General features: G+C 39.6%; 2 protein-coding genes across 4 annotated transcripts; one reads left to right on the forward strand and one right to left on the reverse strand.

Moving 5' to 3' along the window:
• rbm45 (RNA binding motif protein 45) lies at positions 1-10,158 on the forward strand. 3 transcript variants are annotated; one of them, XM_051076545.1, is made up of 12 exons: positions 1-337; positions 1,187-1,309; positions 1,451-1,577; positions 1,835-1,960; positions 2,722-2,787; positions 3,275-3,445; positions 4,079-4,208; positions 4,838-4,931; positions 5,561-5,718; positions 5,982-6,057; positions 6,409-6,533; positions 10,021-10,158. In XM_051076545.1, the coding sequence occupies exons 1-11, from the start codon at positions 62-64 to the stop codon at positions 6,523-6,525; spliced, it is 1,464 nt and encodes a 487-aa protein (XP_050932502.1). In that variant the 5' UTR covers positions 1-61; the 3' UTR covers positions 6,526-6,533; positions 10,021-10,158. The 3 variants fall into 3 exon arrangements, with proteins under 3 accessions (XP_050932502.1, XP_018516364.1, XP_018516367.1); XM_018660848.2 differs by lacking the exon at positions 10,021-10,158 and adding an exon at positions 7,239-7,889 and having other exon boundaries at positions 2-337; XM_018660851.2 differs by lacking the exons at positions 2,722-2,787; positions 10,021-10,158 and adding an exon at positions 7,239-7,889 and having other exon boundaries at positions 4-337.
• zc3h15 (zinc finger CCCH-type containing 15) lies at positions 9,069-18,234 on the reverse strand. Its single transcript, XM_018660852.2, has 11 exons — positions 18,020-18,234; positions 16,141-16,242; positions 15,624-15,735; positions 15,290-15,442; positions 14,488-14,579; positions 13,736-13,918; positions 12,968-13,048; positions 12,678-12,743; positions 12,403-12,513; positions 10,358-10,490; positions 9,069-10,223 (listed from the first exon to the last, which is right to left on the reverse strand). The coding sequence occupies exons 1-11, from the start codon at positions 18,092-18,094 to the stop codon at positions 10,009-10,011; spliced, it is 1,323 nt and encodes a 440-aa protein (XP_018516368.1). The 5' UTR covers positions 18,095-18,234; the 3' UTR covers positions 9,069-10,008.
• Positions 18,235-19,999: the final 1,765 nt, after the last annotated feature.

Raw genomic sequence — 19,999 nt, forward strand, 5'->3', positions numbered from 1 at the left:
GGCGCACTTAAAGGCAGCACCAACGGCTACTGGACGTATTCTGTTCAGAAGGGAAGCAAATATGGAGGAGTATCCGTCCAAACAACCAACCGAAAACCTCGACGACCCTCCTAATAGCCGGCTTTTCGTGGTCACAAGTCGGTCCATAACTGAAGATGAGCTTCGGGAAAGTTTCTCTGTGTTTGGGGACATTCAGGGTGTCTGGGTTGTTAAAGACAAGCAGACAAAGGAGTCAAAAGGCATCTGCTATGTGAAGTTCGCCAAGTCTTCGCAGGCCTGCCTGGCCATGGAAGAAATGCACGGCAAAGTGTTGGTAGAAGGGACTAAACCCGTCAAGGTAATGGTTATTGCTACCAGGCAGTTGTGGTGACTGACTAAACCATGGCAGAGTCAATGCAATGTTAATGTTTGTTAAGTTTCAGTTAAAACAGTCGAACCATTAGCATAGTATGGTCAGTTGACTCGCTAGCATGCTACACAGGGGGCGTTAACGACAGCTTCACTTGAGAGAGGACGACTTGTATTAAAAGGGTCAGTACACCCGCATTACGAAATCCACATTTTCTTAGTCCCTCCTCACAGTGGCGTCTAGACATTCGGATAACTCATGTAGGATTTACTGAGCATTTTTATACGTTTGTGACATCTCAGTTTATTTATGATGAGGGAAATTTTCATTGTGAACCCCAATTAAAGAAACGACCGTTTAAAAATTCAACTGAAACTAACGTCTCCGTTTTTCAGGATAATCCACATTCCTTTGAAAGAATAAATACTCACTTAGGAAGAAAACCCAGTACAGAATGTGGAATGTCTCGACTAACCGGATCAAACGTAGAAAGGTTTGATTGCTCTCACCAGCACATATTAATTGCCCTCCAGTGTATTGAGGTGGCGGTCTCAGATGCAAACATCATAAAACCATGGCACATTAAACCAAAACTAGTTATCTGCATGACTAAGCGCTACTAAGAAGGGGGAGAAAATGTTTGTAACTGAAAGTAAAATGAACTGGTGCTGACCTGATAAATCATTGTATCCTCCATTTGAAGAGATGTATGTGTGTATTTTAATTGCTAAAATACTTAAATATCCGGAATTTGTGGTTGTCTTGTTCTAAATTTCTCAATGTTTTGTCAGGCTGCAGTTGTAATCATTTTTTAAATCATATTTTTTCCTTGTGTAGGTGTTTATTGCTCAATCACGGTCTTCAACAAGGCACAGAGATGTTGAGGATGAAGAGCTGACCAGGATCTTTGTCATGATCCCTAAAACCTTCTCAGAGGAGGACCTCAAAAACACATTCAAAGTAACCACGCCAACTTCTCACTTTTTCTGTGCTTTTACATCTAATTGCTCGCCTGTCTTTTCTTTCTTTTCTGATACACTCTTTTAAGAAAGTTGAGGTGAATGAGATGACCTGTGCTCTCTCTCTCGCTCTGTCTCTCAGGAATATGGTGATATTGAGTACTGTGTGATCATCAAGAATAAGTTCACTGGGGAAAGTAAAGGTTTGGGCTACGTGAGATACTACAAACCCTCCCAAGCTGCCCTCGCTATAGAGAACTGTGACAAAAGTAAGACTGATTCTCTCTGTGATTTCATTATTTGCATTAGAAATAGCAGCAGCAAAATGTACCGGGAGATGCTAAGTTTTGCTGCTGTAAGTTCAGGTGTGAGTGGGTAGAAATTCTCTAGCCACACGTACCTGAATTTCTACTGTACAGTTAACAGAATGCTTATTATGTTTCCAGACATTACTGTCTCTCACTGTTGTTACAACTCTGTTAACCAGTGTGCACACGTGTGGCATTGATGAAAATGGTGTTATTAGCTTACAGGGCTATTCTGGCTGAACCTCGCACAAAAGCTACAGTGACAGAAGATTACACAGCGGGAGCAGCCAGAAGTGATTACGTGGGTGCTGCTGACTCAATGAACCAGTACACTTTCCCTATGGGTATGCAGTTGCTTGACACCCTAATTCATTGTTTTTTGTTGTCATTTATGTTTGAGTTTTCAGCGTCGATTCCTGTATTGTGCTTGTGCTGTCACATGGCAGTTGGGAAGACTTTTTGGTCTTTATTTAAGTGTATTAGTATTATAATACTAATCTAAGATATTTACTGTCACACCTCTGGTTTGTTGAAGAGCTGTTCAGAATAAGCAATCACTACCTAGTATTCAAAGACATGCTGTGGCATTTTGGACCTTTAGGGCAGTTTATGCTCTGTCAGGACTAGTTTGTAAAGTACATAGCACCAATCCCTCACACCCTTTGATGTCAATCTGGGAGTTCTGCATCTGACTGCTTCTGATCCATAACTTTCTTAAACTGATGCGACATTCACGCTGCAATTGACCAGCTGTGTGGAGGTGAGGGAGTATGTTGGGTTAGAACTTCTCTCTCTAACTCTCTTTTTGATTTGTTACACAATTACTTTTGGCACTTGTGATGTGAGCAACCAAGTCCACAAATGTCTTCCTGATGGCTTGCTTTCACTCCACCTTTGAGTTTGGCCATCAGGATCAATGCCAGCATCCCAAATCCCAACATCAGATGAGTGTGGGATGAGGGTATTTCCTAAGCTGTCCAACACTCTGACAAGCAGTTCAGACAGAGTATGCTAGCCCTTCAAGTAGTGGGAAATGAACCAGTGTGTGTATGAGCGGGTCTCAGTTCTCCTGTCAATGATTTCACACTACTCCACTGATCTACAGGTGGCAGTAATGCGCCAGGAAACACAGCATTGCACCAGGAGAGGCAGGGAAGAAGACTGCTAGCAAGTAAAACATAAATACAAACAATGAAAGTTTTACATTATTCAGAAAGTTGGTTTAAGATAGTCTGTCAGAGAGCCCCCAAAATGAAAGACATTTCTGCCACAGTACAAATTCAAGCAGCTGATGAGTCTTGAGTTCAAGTGAGTTATGGATTATTTGGGGAGCTCACTGTGGCCTTATGTGCAACAGAGGATGTAGATGATTTCATAATCAGTTATGTGCCATTTACACAGGTACTCAAACATATTGGAATTCTGACACATTGCGAGCACCCAGAAAAAGACTAAGATAGGAGGGTGGCAGGTAAAGTAAATGTTTGTCTGTATCTGGTGAAGAGAACAGGGTTTAAATTAAGATATGAATGAGGGAGTTCAAAGCCTGACCATCCAACTGAGGATTTTTCTGTTCTGGGACACAGATATATTTGGGAGGCCTGTACAGCAGTTGTCTCTGTCTGTTATTGACCCTGGTGTCCCTCTACCCTCAACAGCTGACCCTGGCAGCTACCCGATCATAGACTACCGCTCCGGTGACTTCACACGGTGCCTTATGATGTCAACACGGGCTGCACTGACCCAGGAGCAGATATTTGCTCTGTTTGACCTCATACCTGGTATGGAGTACTGTGAGCTGCAGAGAGACGCTTATGGAATGAGCAAAGGTTAGTGATTAAACACAAAGTATGGGCTTCATTAACAACATGAAGGTGTTATAATCTGATGTTGAAGTTCGCTCCCTTTTGGTCACATACTACAATGGGATGTATCTGTCCATAGTTTTGTACTTAGGTCACATGATTATTCCCTAAGTAAATTCAGTTCCCTAGATAATACCATGGGATAGGGGAAAAATCTCTGGAAAAAGCTAGTTCCTAAATTTTGAGTGTAGAATACTTTATGAAAGGTTAATGTTCCCAGTTCTTGTATTTGAGAGACTGGAATTGGCAGATTTTTTTACTTGATAGGTGACACAAGAATCACTCAATCATCAATTGTCATCCATTCATTTGAGCTACTTGATGGTTTTATGTGATTGACCCCTACCATGTCACAACTTAAATACATTTTTCTGACAGGTAAAACAGTTTTTGGAACAACACAACTTTTTAAAAAGTTATTTTCTTCTTTAATATAAACTCAAGTCACAAAACTACATCTAGTTTACTATAGTTTGTAATTCATGTAGTCTGTAAATGTTGATTTGTTGTAAGTGTTAATTACTGTAATGTAAAGTATAACACTTAAAAACGTGTCCTGTCGGCTGTTTTTGATCTCTGTGTGTCATGTTCCCTCAGGCCATGCACTGATTCGTTACAGTAACCTGGGCTCAGCAGTTTACGCTAAAGAGAAGCTGAATGGCTTTGAATATCCTCCTGGCAACAGACTGGCAGTAAATTTTGTTGATGATGGAGAGGACCGCAGCAGGTACACACACATGCATGTACATACTAAATATATCTAACAGTATACACCTAACAGGCTTTCTGCATAAGGAACACAAGCTAATGGAGGTATGGGGCGCAAGTGCCCTTTAAAGTTAATATATCCATTAATTAAAAGATTGGGACCAAAATGCCACTGATAATTAACAGAGACTTTATGGTCACATTTTAGAGTTATCTCCAAGAGCACCCTGATAAAGAAGAAAAGGAGCAAGCACACTATATATGTAGTAAACAACCAAGTATGTAGTCTGAAGCAGTAAAAGTTGTTGGCACAACACACTTTGAGATTGAGACAAAAACCTCATGTGATCTATTGTGTTGACAAAGAATCAACTAACCAGTGTTATTTAAGGTTACAGTCGCATATCACTGATCATAGTCTCGTGTACAGTCTAAGCAGCACAAATTGAGCTCTTATTTTTTTAATATGCAATATAAATGCTGAGTAAAAGTACCCCATAAGGTTGAAAATGACCATAAAATAATCGTAGGGACACAAAATAAGAATACACAGTATTTCTATTAATCTGGCATGTACCCTGTGTTGTAATTTCTCTAACATGTCTTGTCAACATTCTTACAATGCTGTGTGTTTGTTTTTGTGTGTAGTCCTGTAGGCCGAATGGCCATGCAGTTTGTTGCAGCCCAGATGATGTCTGCAGTGTGGAACGGACCCTCCACCAGCCAAGTGATAAAACCTCCTGTGAGTACATTAAATCAGTGTGTGATGTACAAACCTGCTTCAGACCACCCTGCTCTTCATCTTGAGTTATGAGCCACTATTGTAATGTTTGCACGAGTTTTAACACCCACAATTTTACCTTTTATTGAAGAAAAGGTGATATTTTAGGTATTTATTGAATGTCTGATAGTAGGAATCAAAATTACAAAGTTTTTTTTCTTCATCTGCAAAAATACTTATTTACCCACATGCTGCATTTTAATGATTGGAAATTAAGTTAGGGTGGCATGGTGGTACAGTGGTTAGCACTGTCGCCTCACAGCAAGAAGGTTCTGGGTCTGGTCATGTTCTCCCTGCGTGGGTTCTCTCCATGTACTCTAGCTTTGTCCAAAGACACGCAGCATAGATTAATTGGTGACTCTAAATTGCCCGTAGGTGTGAATGGTTGTTTGTCTATATATATGGAAGTGTTTTTTCTTGCTGTCACTTTAGAGACAAAATCAAAAACCACCTCAAAGCTAATACCTACTCTGGGTAATTACTCTTCCAGGCCTCCTCTGCCACTTTTGGCATTTTACAGATTGAATAATAAAAGAAAAAAATTACACAAGACTTAACACACTTACCTTGTGTTTGTTTGTATCCTCCAGGGTTTCTCTGCTGTCTCTCCAATCTCCCGGGTTCAGACAGACGTCAATCTACCCCCGATTAAGAAGCTCGCTCCACCTGACAGCAAAGCCAAGGAGCGTTTGTTTGTTGTGTTCAGCCCCTCTCCGCTGCCCCCTGATGTGCTGGAGGACGTTTTCTGGTAAATTCGGCTGTAAATTTATGCCATAAAAAGTCCAAATGGTAAGAATAATGGTCCGATTAACTAGAAGGTCAAAGGTTCAATCAATCACAACTTTTAAGCTCAGTCACTGCAAATTGCTCTGGATGAGGGCATCAAGCTAAGTGCTCTTAAATGACAGTGAAATGCTGCTGTTAAGACAGTCAGTATTACTAAATGTTCCTGCTTAACACTTGAATGTTTTTTTCCTCCTTCTCTGTCTCCCTCTGTCTATCTTTCAATAGTCGCTTTGGTTCACTTATTGAGGTCCATTTGGTTCCGGGGAGGAAAGTTGGATACATGAAGTATGCAGACAAACAGGTGAGAGTCTGAACTGATGGAAGTAAAACTGAAAACAAACCAGATGGAGAAAAATATGTAGCGATGTGTGAATAGTAATGGGAATGGAGGTTTAGTAGAAGGGTAGGATAAATACAGTCTGTAGAGAGGAATAAATGGACAGTGAAAGACGGAGAGATGAATGGAATTCGACATATGGACAGAGGAGAAGCTGAGTAATATGCTGACAACAGCAGGTTTTTTAGCCAGATGCCTCATCTGTCTGTCACCCTCTTGTATTTTGCCTCTGCATTTCAGATTTAGTCAAACCAAATCAAGCCTGTCTCTCTAAATAAATCCTCCTCTTCCTTCCTCTGTCTCTTCATCTCTCAGTGTGCAGACGAGGCCATGGCAGCGCTCCATGGTCGGGTCGTCAATGGAGTAAAGATGAAGGTGATGCTGGCCGATCCTCCCAGAGAGGAGTCTCACAAACGTCCTCGTACCTACTAGGATGACTGGTAAGTGCCAAGTCTCCTGTTGCAGGGACCACCAGTATGAATAACTGGACATTGGTACCAGCGTATTTTGTATTTTTGGTAACAAAGTGTTACATACATATACTGTAAATGTATTCTGGGTAAGGCCCTTTACAGGGTTTGTGCAAACACACGCAGAGCACACTCAGAGCAGTTCTCATCAGCTGTGTGATGATTGAAATTCCAATGAGAGACTTCTCTTCACCAGACTATTCTAAAACCTCTTTCTCTTTGGTGAACATGCAGACTCTTGGCCCCTTTTCTAAAATTCTCCATTTCAGTGTCTGTTCACGGACAAAGAAGGCTTATTAGCAAGTTAGCATGTCTTTCCCTCAACAATGACTCAGTGGTTTTACATTATTGTACATGAGTCTAGTACCAGTGTATATATAAAGGGTTTTAGTACATTATTATGCTGTTTCAGTACACAAAATGCAAAATACTTGCTCCTTATTACAGATATTCTAAAATATTTTGATCTCCCAGTGAAGATGCTTCCTTTTCAAACAATGTGTGAAAGCTCCCTCACTCTTGACATATCCTCTGCAGTCCTCCACATACCTGTACACTCCTGTAAAACTGTTTTTCCTCTTTGTACAGAGTTAGTCTGACAAGATGTCAACAAGTTACTGATGACTTAAGTTGTTTCTCTTCCTGTGAATAACACTGCAGCTTCTTGTTCCCTAGGCGACTGTTGTCATGACACAATGACACCTGACCTGACAGACCGACCGACATCAAGACCTTCTCCCGACCTCTGACACGACCTTTGACACCTGTCTGACCTTACTTCTGGCCAGTGACCTTGCTGTGACTCACTGATATTAAACAAGTGCACAGTAGCATCCACTATTAAAATGGGAGTCTTAGTTATACACAGTCTGTGAACAGCTACAACATATACAGTATGTAGACTTTTTGGTCAGTGTCACGCTTTTATGCTTTTTTTTTTTTTTTAAGTACATGGTTTAAACCTTGATGCTGCTTTTGGCTTTTATCAGCAGGAGTAGCCAATGTACAACTACAGTAGTGTAACACCATGATTTACCAACAGACTACTGAGGCTACACATTATTTAAAATTTAAACATCTCATGATTTACATTTTAGTTCAGGTGGTTGGCAAAACTTTTCTTTGGGCAGGAGGCTGCAATCTGTTGATAAGCTAAAAAAAAAAAACAAAAAAAAGCTGGATATACAAAGTTTTGTAGTTCAGATCTGGTCCTTCCTTTTTTCTCTAATAATATGCTCTGTTATTACATTTTGAGCTCAGTTCAACAGTGTTTAGTATCGCTAACTTCTTTTTGTCTCCGTAAAAATAAAAGTCAGTTCAAAACAACTTTCAGCCTGTGTCATTTCTTCTTTTGGAGCCACCTGATGAATAATTGGACAGTTAAATATTGTCAATTATGTTTTTAACATTTTCATGATGTGAAATGTCAAAAACCGCAGTTATAAACCTTGAAGTTACAAGTACAAGGTGGACTGTTTGGCCTGGATGCTCAATGATGACTTGCTATCCTTGTATGATTCTATTTTCCTGTGGTATCTGAAAATCTGTACTGTTTCTGTTTTGATCTCTTGTCAGATTTTTGTCATGCACTTGCTCTGCTAAATAAATGTTATTCTTCAAAATAGTGGTTAAAAAATGCACCAAGTCTATGGGAAAATGTGTTTGAGAGAAACATTTTTATGTTGTAATACTGGAGTAAATCATGGCAATGTGGAGTTTATTATATGTACATCTCTGTCAAGTCCAACATTACTGTAATAGTTAAAGTTGAGAGAACATTCATTTCCAACTCTGGAAGCTTTGTAGGGCAAGAGGATGGTCTGTAGGTGCAACTGTCTGTTGTAAATGTCAACAAGTCACACATAGCTACACTAGTTTGTCAAGTGTCACAGTACTGCACCAATTACATGCCAGGCTAGGACAGTTTAGTGATATACACCTATCACACTCCTGAGTTTTTTCAGGTCTGTCTTAGAATATAATAATCTGATGTTTGCTATAATAATTCCAGGCATCATTCTTTGCAGTCTAAATGTCAACTTAATGAGGCTTCAACAGTTTGAATAGAAAATCAAGTGCATATCTTAAAATCTTAGTTTTTCTGTATAAAACACCATCTTTCTGTCACTTCATTTGATTAAATCAGACGTCTGTCTCGTATTAGCTTCAGATAAACTTTAGAATATATTTTTGTACAGAAAGGAAAGGATGTGTTAGTGGCCAATATGAAAAGGAGGAATTGTTACAGAATGCAAATCTTAATACTGGCATGGGAGTATTTTTCTAATTATATTAGAAAAAATAAAGCCATCCTTTCAGCCAAATGTCAGGATTAGCAGCCCTAAAAGCATAAGATTGATGAAGTGTGACAGAGAAACGGCAACATCTATGATTCCAAAACAAAAAAGCAGCTGTCAGCTTGTATCTGTATTAACACTAATTGGGTATTACAAGCATTGCCCTGTTGCATGAAATTATCTGAGACATCCAAGAAGAGACACACACTGAATGTACAGTGATATTTTATTTCTTCAGGAGGCAACTCATGAGAACAATATTTACAATACTGGGCTGGCAATGGGATCATTTGGTTTCCCTGCTGGGGATGAATTATACCACTAATCTGGTCTCAAACACCGCTGACATTTTAGAAGCGAGGACTGGACTTTTTTCCTTCAGAAAGTTAAATGAGTTTTCCATAACACAAGAATTTTCAACAGAGCTTTAACTTCAGCTAAATGACATGATGGATTTGTTGAGGGAAAACAATCTCCACTAGAATGCTCAAAGTGCTAATATCCTCATACTACAGCTTTTATTTTGGTAGGAGGGTGAGTGAAGCCCTGAACAGATTCAGTTTCTTACAACAGAATCACTCCTGTTCATTTCCCTCAGTTTACAAAAGCTAGTTTAAACATCCATCAGCAATGTTATTTTTTAGCTCAGAGGTATAGTGCTTTAATTTTTACACCCTTGTACTGTCTCACTCAGCAAATCACCACATTCAATATTTAACTGATCAGGTAGAGAAGAACCTGAAGCCTAATTTATCAAAAGTAATTTCAGTTTCAACGAAAGCCAGCGTTGAGCAACAAAAAGTGCACAACTACAGCAGCCAAATTCTCTTAGAATAGAAACTGTGACAAGCAACATTCATGTGGAGTTGGCCCTGGTTAACCCTAACTGGCCCTGCTGTGGAGATTTGGACACCTCATGGACATAAAGTCTAGGATGCGGTGGGATGTGAGAGGGGGCGATACAGAAAACGGGGCAGAGACAGGCAGTGATGTCATGATATAGTCAGGCTTTATTACTGGAGTCTCTGAAATTTAAAATCATTCAAACATCTGGTCTCTGTTGTTTAGCTCCATGCATCCATCTGTCCATTCCTTTGTCACGTAGTCCGTCCTAACCTCCACATCTCACCCCCCCACCCCCACCCCCCTCAATCTTCCAGCGCCAGTGTGTTGAGCTCCTCATCGAGTTCCTCCAGATCTTCACCTGTGAATAGGTTCTCGTCCACCGGTACCTCCTCTTCTTCCTCCTCCTCCTCTTCCACCACCTCCTCTCTATCCTCCCCTCCTCCGTCCTCCCCTCCTCCCTCTGCTCCTGAAAGCCCGTTGGCCTCAGCGCCACCGCAAGCTCCGTTCAGCTGCTCCTCTGTAGATGAGCAGAGGGGAGAGACAGGGACGAGGAAGCAGGAAAGAAGAAATTTTTTTTACATCATGTTGTACAAATATTTGACATAACAACCTCGCAGAAAACACAATTTCTAATCAGTGAGTTTTTCTTACCATTGTCATCTGTTGGTTTACTCTTACTCCTAGAGGCGAAGCGGTCCATGGATGCTACGGTAATGCCTGTATTGTCGACCTCTTGTGGAACAAAACGAGATAAGTCTATGTCCTGGACTTCTGTTGTATCAATCTGAAATAAACATGATAAAACAAAAAGTTTAAGAGATCAAACGCCGAAAAAGCCTATGTTGTGAGAGCTGCCATCAATGTCAAACCATGACAACAAAACACATGAGCCACAGTTGGTCTTTTGGTGGCAACTCGGAACCAGAAGTTTCTGACCTCCAACTTGAAAAAGCATGATGGGTCAGCTCCAACTGGACACTTAATGCAGACATTACTCACTTTGGCAGTGTTAACACAGACTTATATTATGTGACAGCCTCTTTCCTTATCAGTTGTTTATCCTCCCCCCTTTTGTTGATGTATCCATTAAGTCCTGCTGATATTGTCGCCTGCTATACAAATAATATACAATAATATACAACAACAGAATTAGCTTTAGATTTACTGTACCATGTTGAAATTAAATCCTGCCATTTGTTATCTGTTTAGTTTAGAATAACACATGAGAGTGTGTGAGTGAGTTTATTTTGCCTTAAATGCAGCAGTCTGGTCATTACATCATACTGGGTACTGAATCAAGATGAAACCTTTTTAATAAAGTGAATACTTTGCATTAAAAATGTAACAGATTTGTAATTAGCAGTATCAAGTTATCTGAAGGCTTTAAAAAGCAAACTGTAAAATTTTTCAATACTATCTAGAACTTCATTTTCCAAAATAAAAACCTAATGTCAATAAAGTTGGCAAAAACCAAACTGCTTTTAATAGGACAAAGTTGTTACACAATTCATTTTACTACCAGAAAACAGGAAGCAGGAAATTAAGGGACCAAAAGCCCAACTGAGTTTAATGAAGATAAATGTGGGGGAAAAAACATGAATGGAAAATGTTTCCTTGTTCATTAAACTTGTTATGGATTGATTTATAGCTGAAGGGGCAAACAAGTGTACAACAGGTGCAAGTAATTAGCAGGCAAATAATTTGCTGTATGAAAACGCAGGCAGCTGCAATTCAGCAATACAGAACACACTCTTGAAGTCTGGGGACTGCACTAAACCACTTTGTATCACCTGTAAAACGCAGGAATAATAACTTATGGAGAAGGAAAACAGTGTTCTGAAAAATGTGGCTGTCAGTCTCATCTTTGAGATGTGGAAACTGTTGTGAATACACATAAACACCACCTACAGCCTTGGTTTGTGTTTACACTTCACTCTGTGCTGCAAACTCTTACTGCTGTTACTGTTAAATTGATGTGCTGAACCTGGAAATCTGTGATGACACTTTTAACACTTAACATGCACATTAATTGTATGTTTTAGAAAGTTGTGACCTAACCGTCATTTTCACTTTCACCAAAGTTAACATAGGATGCACTTTTTTTTTTTAATTAAACAAGTCTTCTACAAACAATTGTCTGTGATTGTTGCTCCTGCTACTAATTGCTCTTTGACTCAAAATCTTGAGTTTTATTTTTCAGCTCTGGCATTTGTGTGACAAGTCAGTGTCTGATCCTCACCTGCTGTATATTAAGGACCTTTAAATCTTCAATGTATGTTTTATGTTGTCTTTGCTGCCTCTGGCCCAGATCATTATTGTAAATGAGAAGTGGTTCTCAATTGACTTACCTGGTTAAATAAAGGTTAAATAAAAATAAAAATCATCCACTCTAGCAGCAGCCATGATCTCAGGTATGAATATATTTCTCTAAGTGGTAACTCTTTTGTTTAGAGAGTGGAGGGACTTATTTGCATAACAATCCCCTCCTCCATTGTTGTGCCACAGTAGGAACACACTTGTTGCCTCTGTTCACTGTGTTCTAAATATTGAAATACTTGTGAAATACTGACCTCATATTTAAATACTTTTCAGGACCTGCAGGTAACTGCCTGACAACACTGACCTCAAAGCGTACCCAAAATAACTCCCTCATACTGGGAAACAGTGGCAGAAAGAGTTGATAATCTCATCATTACCTCTTCCTCATCATTTTCGTCTTCATCGCTGGCATATTTAGTGTCATCGGCTTCAGCATCGTCATCGTCGACCAGCTCCGGACGGAACTCGAACACCTCGCGGCCGCTCACCTACACATACAGATCTTAATTAATTAAATCCTGTATCACTGTCAGTAACAGGAGACAGAATGTACAGTCAGCGTGACCACAGAAATCTATTAAGAGACGCACAAAACAGTCATCCAGAATACTTTGTGACCAATACCACCCACACCAGTTGGAGCCAGACTTACTACTAGTGATTTTCCAGCCTTAAAATCAGCCTTCTTCTTCTCCATCTCCTCCCTCGCTTTGTCCACCTGTTAATCAACAGCAGCCGGTTACATTTTTTTTGTTTTTCACATGTAACCACATAAGATTCTTCAGTTTTATAATTTAGTCTTGGAATATTTATGACAATGTCCTGATTATGAGAGGATATCATTTCCACAGGGAAATGTAAGGGTCTAATAATTAAACATCGATGGCGCTGCAATGACAAATGTGTCAAATGATGTAAATAAAATGTTGAACATGTTCCAACCTTCTCCTGCCTTTTCCTCTTCTTCCAAGCCAGGAACGTCTCCAGGGTGATCCGAGTCACGTTGGGACCCAGAGCTGCACGCTGCAGGGAGAGAGACACACGTCAGGATGTGGACTGTAAAGAAAACTTCCATGGTAAAATCACGTTACATGGAGAAGGGTTCGACAAACAAAGCCCAGGTGGCAGCCATGTTGGAGGTCCACACCTTTTGGGCAATGATATCTGACAGCTGGTTACGTTTCTTCAATTTAATTCAGTGTTGTTTTTGACTGACCAATGAATTGTCTTAGGTTTCCAGTCCATCTGTATAGATAGGTATTTTACTGCTTACACAACTTATTTAATTCTGTTTTATTAAGCCCATCTGAAAATGGTTTTATTGTATTATACTGTTGTATATTTTAATGTCTGTGTAAAGTCCTTAGTAACAGTTTTTAAAGGTGCAACAGAAATAAAACTGATTCACTGTACTTAACTGGAACCAATGTCAGCTTATTAGGCAACATTCAACAGAATGGTAAGCTACTACTATCTTGTTTACACATCTGATTTAAATCACCAACATGTCTACTAGAAGATAAGTACAAAGCTCATATTATGGAATGAAGACAGTTTGCACATCAGTAATGTGATGAAGGTGTCCTTACTTGCACTCCTTCCTTCTCTTCCAACCCCCCTTAAAATATAACTCAGAGTTGGATTTCAGTTTTTTACTGAGTCAATAACTTCAGATTGCCTAAAGCAGATTTGGCATCCCTTCATCCTTACCTCATTTTCTATCAGTTCCTCCAACGAAATTTCCTCCTCTTTCTCCTCCTTCTTCTTGTCCTTTTTCAGTACAAAGCCAGGTGGCAGGGCATGTCGGTACATGCAGCTATCGCCCCCCGCTGGACACACCCAGAACCAGCCATACTTATTATTCTCTATGGCCTCCAAGAAGTACTTACACACCTGCAGACAACACATCAGAGTAGATGTTATATAGACAAGGAGAGACAGCATCTTGGATTGTTACTGTATTTAGTTGGCTTCATTTTAAGTTCAGGTGGGTCTGCATGGTTGAGGACAAACAGCTGTGAGATCACTGGTCAACTGAATTCACTACAAAAGTCTTAGCTGGTGTCAAGGTAACAAACAGTTAAGCTTTAATTCATGATCAACTTGATTCTACGAGAGAGAAGACATGAGGGGAATACAGCAGAAATCACACATTGATATAACTGCTGTCTCCACCCAGTTCATCACCTCCAAACTTACTCCAAATACTGTCTCTCTAACCATTTACCTCTCTGTCTACTGTACATGGCTGTTTGAATTTCTCTGCATGCAGGACTTTTATGATCACTGTCACTCTGAGAAAAAACATTAAAAAAAAAAAATAAAAAAAAAATCACACCTGCCAGTGGCCAAATGCACAGCAGTTGGGCTGGGCCACTGGACAAAAATCCAGTTTATTTACAGTTCTTTATCTTTCCCTGTCTTCATTCACTGTTCATTATTCAGCATCAGGACAGACTTACAATTTGTGTTTTGGCTTTCTTCTTCTCAGCTTCCCCGTGTTTTTTGTTGACCACCTCCTCCAGCTTCTTCTCATCCCAGTTCTCCATTGTGTCTAAACAGAACACAATAGACCCCATATTAAACAGTTAATAGAGATGAGTTGTTCATTGTGAAACAGTGTGATCCAACATTTTATTAAGCCATGTTATCACCTAGGATAATGGTGACATATCTGTGGTGGTTTTATATAACATGGATACCAGCATGTTTATGTCACTTGCAATGCTGACATGTTTTTGCTTTCTTACAATGAAGTTTTTATATTTAACACTATAACTGTGCTGCATGGTGCAGAAGCAGCCATCTGAAAAAACACTTCCTTGGTACTTGTACTCATTTATTACTTAACATTCAGTGTTCAATGTAAGTCTGAACTGTGTGAGGGCTTGGTTGGCCTTGCTGCAGGGGTTCTCCTTTTACATCCAGACCCTTGCTGAGATTGTGTCTGAATTTCAAGTGAATATTAAAGCAGAGGCGTGAAAAATTATCTAAATAATTTCTTATATAAAACTGGACAAATCACTTTAGAGGAAAATTTGTTGCACTTAGAAAAAAACAGAAAGAAAGAACTAAGCCACCAAAATGTATGTTCAAGATTAGTGTTATGACTGCCAAGCAATTCCTAAATCTCTGAGTTTTCATCAGGGATCTTACTTATTGATTTATTTCAGCCATTTAAAGACAATTATATCAAATATTACAAAAGTATCAATCACGATCAACAAGACTATGACACAAAATTGCCTAACACTATACACCAACCTTTCTCCAGGTCTTCATCTCTTTCATCCACATAGACACTTCTCTTCTCACATTTCCTCTCCATTGACAAATCATGGCTGAACTTGCACTTGTCACCTTTAGTGCACTGGCCCTGCTTAAAGAATGCACACAGCACTGACTTTGGGTCGACACCTGAGAAAAAAGAGAGAGAACTGAATGATTATCTTTTCTGGTAGAGTGGTTTAATATACTGAGCACACACACACACAAAAACAAGCAGAAAATACCGGCAATTTTAGATGAACAATTGAAAATGTAAGATTAGCTAAGGTGATACTGATTAATGTTCTGTCACAGACAGCAGGTTTGTTACCTTTGCTGACTTTCTGGGCAGCAACTACAGGTTTAAACAGTTCATTGAGTTCGTCCAACTCTTTCTTCTTATCTGCTCTCTTAGTGGTCTTTTCTGCCTCAGCCTGGGCAATCTGCACACACACACACACACACACACACACACACAAAAATGGTGAATGTATTTAAAGATTCTCTGATCCAATCAATTTAGTTCACAAAGGTTTAAATACGTGGAAAGTTGTTTCATTCTGAGTACACAGAGCAGTGTATGCATCATACAGCCAGGTCACCAAAAACTTGTGGTACAATCTAGTCAACATTCATTTTCTTTTCTTGTCCTGCACTTTTGCAAATGAGACAGTTTAATGGCTGACATTTAAAATTAGGTGGAAAAAGAAGAGAGAATAAGTACAGTGAGAAAAAGCAACACATAGAGATGAGTGTGTGTGATCTGGGGACAGTTCAGGCATGACATGGTCAGAGGTGTGAAGGGATGAAGAAAGAAACACGCTAACAAGAAGGAATTGCCTCCTAACCTGTCTTGCACTTTGTTGTCCATATTTCACTTGCTGAGTGACGTTCTTGATGTACTTCTGCTGTTTGGCCCCTTTTTTGTTCTTCAAGCCAAATGTCTTGTCCTAGAAAAAAGAAGCAGGTCAATTAATCATCAGTTTCATAATTTACTTCCTTTAATATCCTCTGAGCAAAGAGTTCCAACCAAACAAATGATATCCTGCACGTGTTTTACTTTATATCAACAAAATACACACACACACACACACACACACATATAAAGGATAAAGGGAAACCCACTTGTAGTAACTCAAGCCTTGGAGGCCCCTAAATACACTATGTAACTTGGGCCTGTCTCAAATGAAAGTTGTCAATCCCATTAGAGGTGTTGGAAAATCTCTGGCTGTTACTCCAAAATAAAGCTTCTGCAATGCATTGTGAGACAGCTCCACCATCTGACTGGGAGAGTTGGTGACCAAAGACCTGTGTCACATTTCAGATAATAACTCTTAAGGTAGCAGCAGCCACCAGGGCAAAAGCTCTCTGTCTCAACAACTGACCAAGTCCGTAAGAGGAGGAAAGAGCTGTAAAAAAATGATTTGACAGCTGCTTTCCTGTTGGATTTTTTCCGCTATTCCAGAGGAATCGTTTCTAAATCTGGCTACAATTTGACAAAAATACTGACAGACTATTATCTGTGTACAATATGTTACGGTCGATTTAATGTAAACATTGGATGAATGCAGCTATTAATTTAAATGTTGGAAGGATATGGACTGACATCAGTCTAACAAGGTATTAGTTTATTTTTCAGGCCTCTCTGACTTGCCTACCTTGTCTGCCGCACTCAGCACCAAGTGTAAATACAGGGTTTAACTGTTAAAACAAAAGGCTGAATAATTGCCAACAGTATGTAGGCACTATAGTTTATTACCAAACATGACTGTTTTTCAAACATTGCAGAAGTAACTCGTCTATCTTTAGGAACTTCAATCATTTATAGGAGTTAAAGGCTATCAGCTTTGAGTTTTAAGCATAAGACCTCAGCATATCAAGTGTTATCACACTAGGAGACTTGCTCAGTATCTGTTGTGAAATGAGACTGCTTCTGCTTAACTACATATATCACCTGAACTTACATTAATTACATTCGCCTAAAAACTTTTGACAATCTCAAAGATGTGCAGTAATAAACAGCCTGGGACATCAATAAGTTTCAGTACAACCTGTGCCTGTTCATGAACAACGCTGTCAGGCCGGTAGTTACACTGACAGAAAGATGTGACGATGTTTTATGATTAGCGGCTGTTTTTATTGAGCGACATCAGCACTAGCAGTGCTCTCACATTTGAAAACAAAGAAAATTGCGTTTAAAATTGACCAACTTTTACACCTGTTTCAACTCGGCGCCATAACAGCCTCAAATCTGTTCCCCCGTCTGTCCTGTGGGCCGATGAGCGGTAGGCCCACCAAACCTTGCTTTAGTTCCCTTACGTATACAAGCAAGAAATCTCATCGTTAAAAACATACATATGTCATGTTAAAGTTCCTAATGTTAGCTGCTGACTTTAAAGACATGAATCAACCTTACTAGGACAAGTGATAACACTTTCTGAGGCGGCACGGCCCTGTTAGCCGCTTGGCCTCCTGACAGCTGGCTAGTTCGCTTTCAATTGGGTTGTAGCGATTGACGATTTTGTTGGGAAGCAAACAAACTTGTCAGACGGAACACCTAACAATTAAGTAATACTAACAGCTGACCAGAGACCATTGTAACTTCAACGTTCACTGGTCAGCACTTGTTTAGCTTCGGTTAGCACTGAGCGAGTGTGGTACGCTAGCTTATCAGCTAACGCTTAACGCCGACATGCTAACTCGTGTATTTTTTTATTTTTTTTTTACCTCAATTATCTTTTCCTTTTTCTTCTCTTGAGTTTTTTTATTCCCCGCGGCCTGGGCGGGTTTCTTCGGAGGCATGTTGGCTCAGGCTTAGCTGTGTACAAAACGCGTGTAGTTAGCCTAGTAATAATTATTTTAAGGTGGTGTTTCAGCTGGATCTGGGGTTGCACATTACCCAGTTGTTGCTAGCACAGCACAGCAACGGCGCTCGTACGCCACATGTGAGTTGTTGATGTTCTCTGGCGTCATCACGCTTCCCGAGAGGCATGACAGGTATTGTAGTCCTTAAAGAAACAACGTTATCCAGCTAACTAAAACCTGATCAAACACAAATAACAACTAAACAAACAAAAACAAAACAGCGGAATCAAAATAAAACCTACCACTTAAAGGTAGGCCTTTTTAAAGAATTAAGTTTTGAAAAGTGATTTAAGAGATGTTACCAACTCTTCAAGACTCACATCTTCAGACAGGGAGTTCCAGAGCTGAAGGGCCTTGACTCACCTTTAATCATGAGCTGAGACTTTGGAACAGACAGAGGAGCCTCAGAGGATCTGAGACTATGCTCTGGTTTGAAGGGGAGCAATAACTCAGCAATATAACTGAGAATGAAACCATGAAATGCTTCAAAGGTAATCAGTAAAATCCCCAAATCGGGTCTAAAACTGACCAGTAACCATTTAAGATTTTGGCAGAACAGGACTGAAATGATTTTGTTAAGGATGGAGCCTTAAGGAATCAAGACACCATATTCTATCTATCTTTCTATAGACGTGTGTGTGTGTGTGTGTGTGTGTGTGTGTGTGTGTTTTTTTTTTTTTTTTTTTTAAGAATTATAATGTAGTTTGGTCATTACATAGGAATACCTTGATGGTGAAGGAAGAATAAGAGGATCCTCAATATTATAGAACAAGCCCTCGTATTTAATAATATTTTTGGCCTTTTCACAGCTTGGGGAGTAACAGGGGTTTATTCAGGGTTCAATGTAATTTCATTGCAGTTTTAGTATTTGATCACCAGGTGTCAGTGTTGCAATTTCTGCCAGTGAAGGTGAGAGGTAGTGGATTCTCAAGAAAGGCACTGACTGGTTTCGTGGTCAAGTGTAACCAAAATTCCAGCAGATATCCTTAGACAGCACAGGGCTGATGTCAGAATGAGAACAAGAATAAGAAATGTAGTCCTAAGAAGTAACTGACTAGCTTCATGCAGCTGGGATAAAGTAGAACAGTCTTGATGATTGACTGGTTTTCTCAAAATGTTTGATTTTTTTAATGGGTATGTGATTATTACAAAGCCATCTACATGCAAACTTCCTTGAAATGCTGTTTGCAGAGGTAATGTGATGAAATTAGGCTTCTGACCACTTCAAGTTTTACATAAGACTGTACTTTGTGCTAACAAATTACTATTTATCAGATTCATGCCATATCCTCAAACTGATGATCAAGATTAGTAAGTCAGAAAATCACGGCTTGAATCATGGGAGTCCAGACATGCTAAATGCCCAAAGTTAGAGATGATTGGATGAATAATTTAGCAGGGGTTTACAGAAGTATGCTACAAAATCCTATGTGGCAGAAACTGATGTTGCAATGTGCACTTGATTCAGCATGTGACAGGGAATTATGAGAAAAAAGAAACTGTATTTCTACAAGAAGTGGTTTACAAATAATTGTCCTAAGGATAAAAAAGGTTGTTACAGAGCCAGCATCTGGCCAATGGACATAAGACCAGTTTATTGCCTCTATTTAATAGTTTGATTGTATAGGCTGCTGGTCAATTAAGACACCCCTGGTATGATTTTTATTGCCTGAGCATTGGATGAAATTTTAAACCTATCTGGAAACCTTTGTAGCTGTGTAGCTTGTATAGTCTCTGAGCTGCAAGTGCTTTGGGGGGAAATTAGGGGAAAGCAGAAAAAGAAGAATAGCAACAACAACAGCAACAACAGCAACAACAACAGGGCTGCAGTGCTTTGTGTTT

The sequence above is a fragment of the Lates calcarifer genome, linkage group LG16_LG22 (genome assembly GCF_001640805.2).
Source record: "Lates calcarifer isolate ASB-BC8 linkage group LG16_LG22, TLL_Latcal_v3, whole genome shotgun sequence".
In the NCBI taxonomy this organism is placed as follows: domain Eukaryota; kingdom Metazoa; phylum Chordata; class Actinopteri; family Centropomidae; genus Lates; species Lates calcarifer.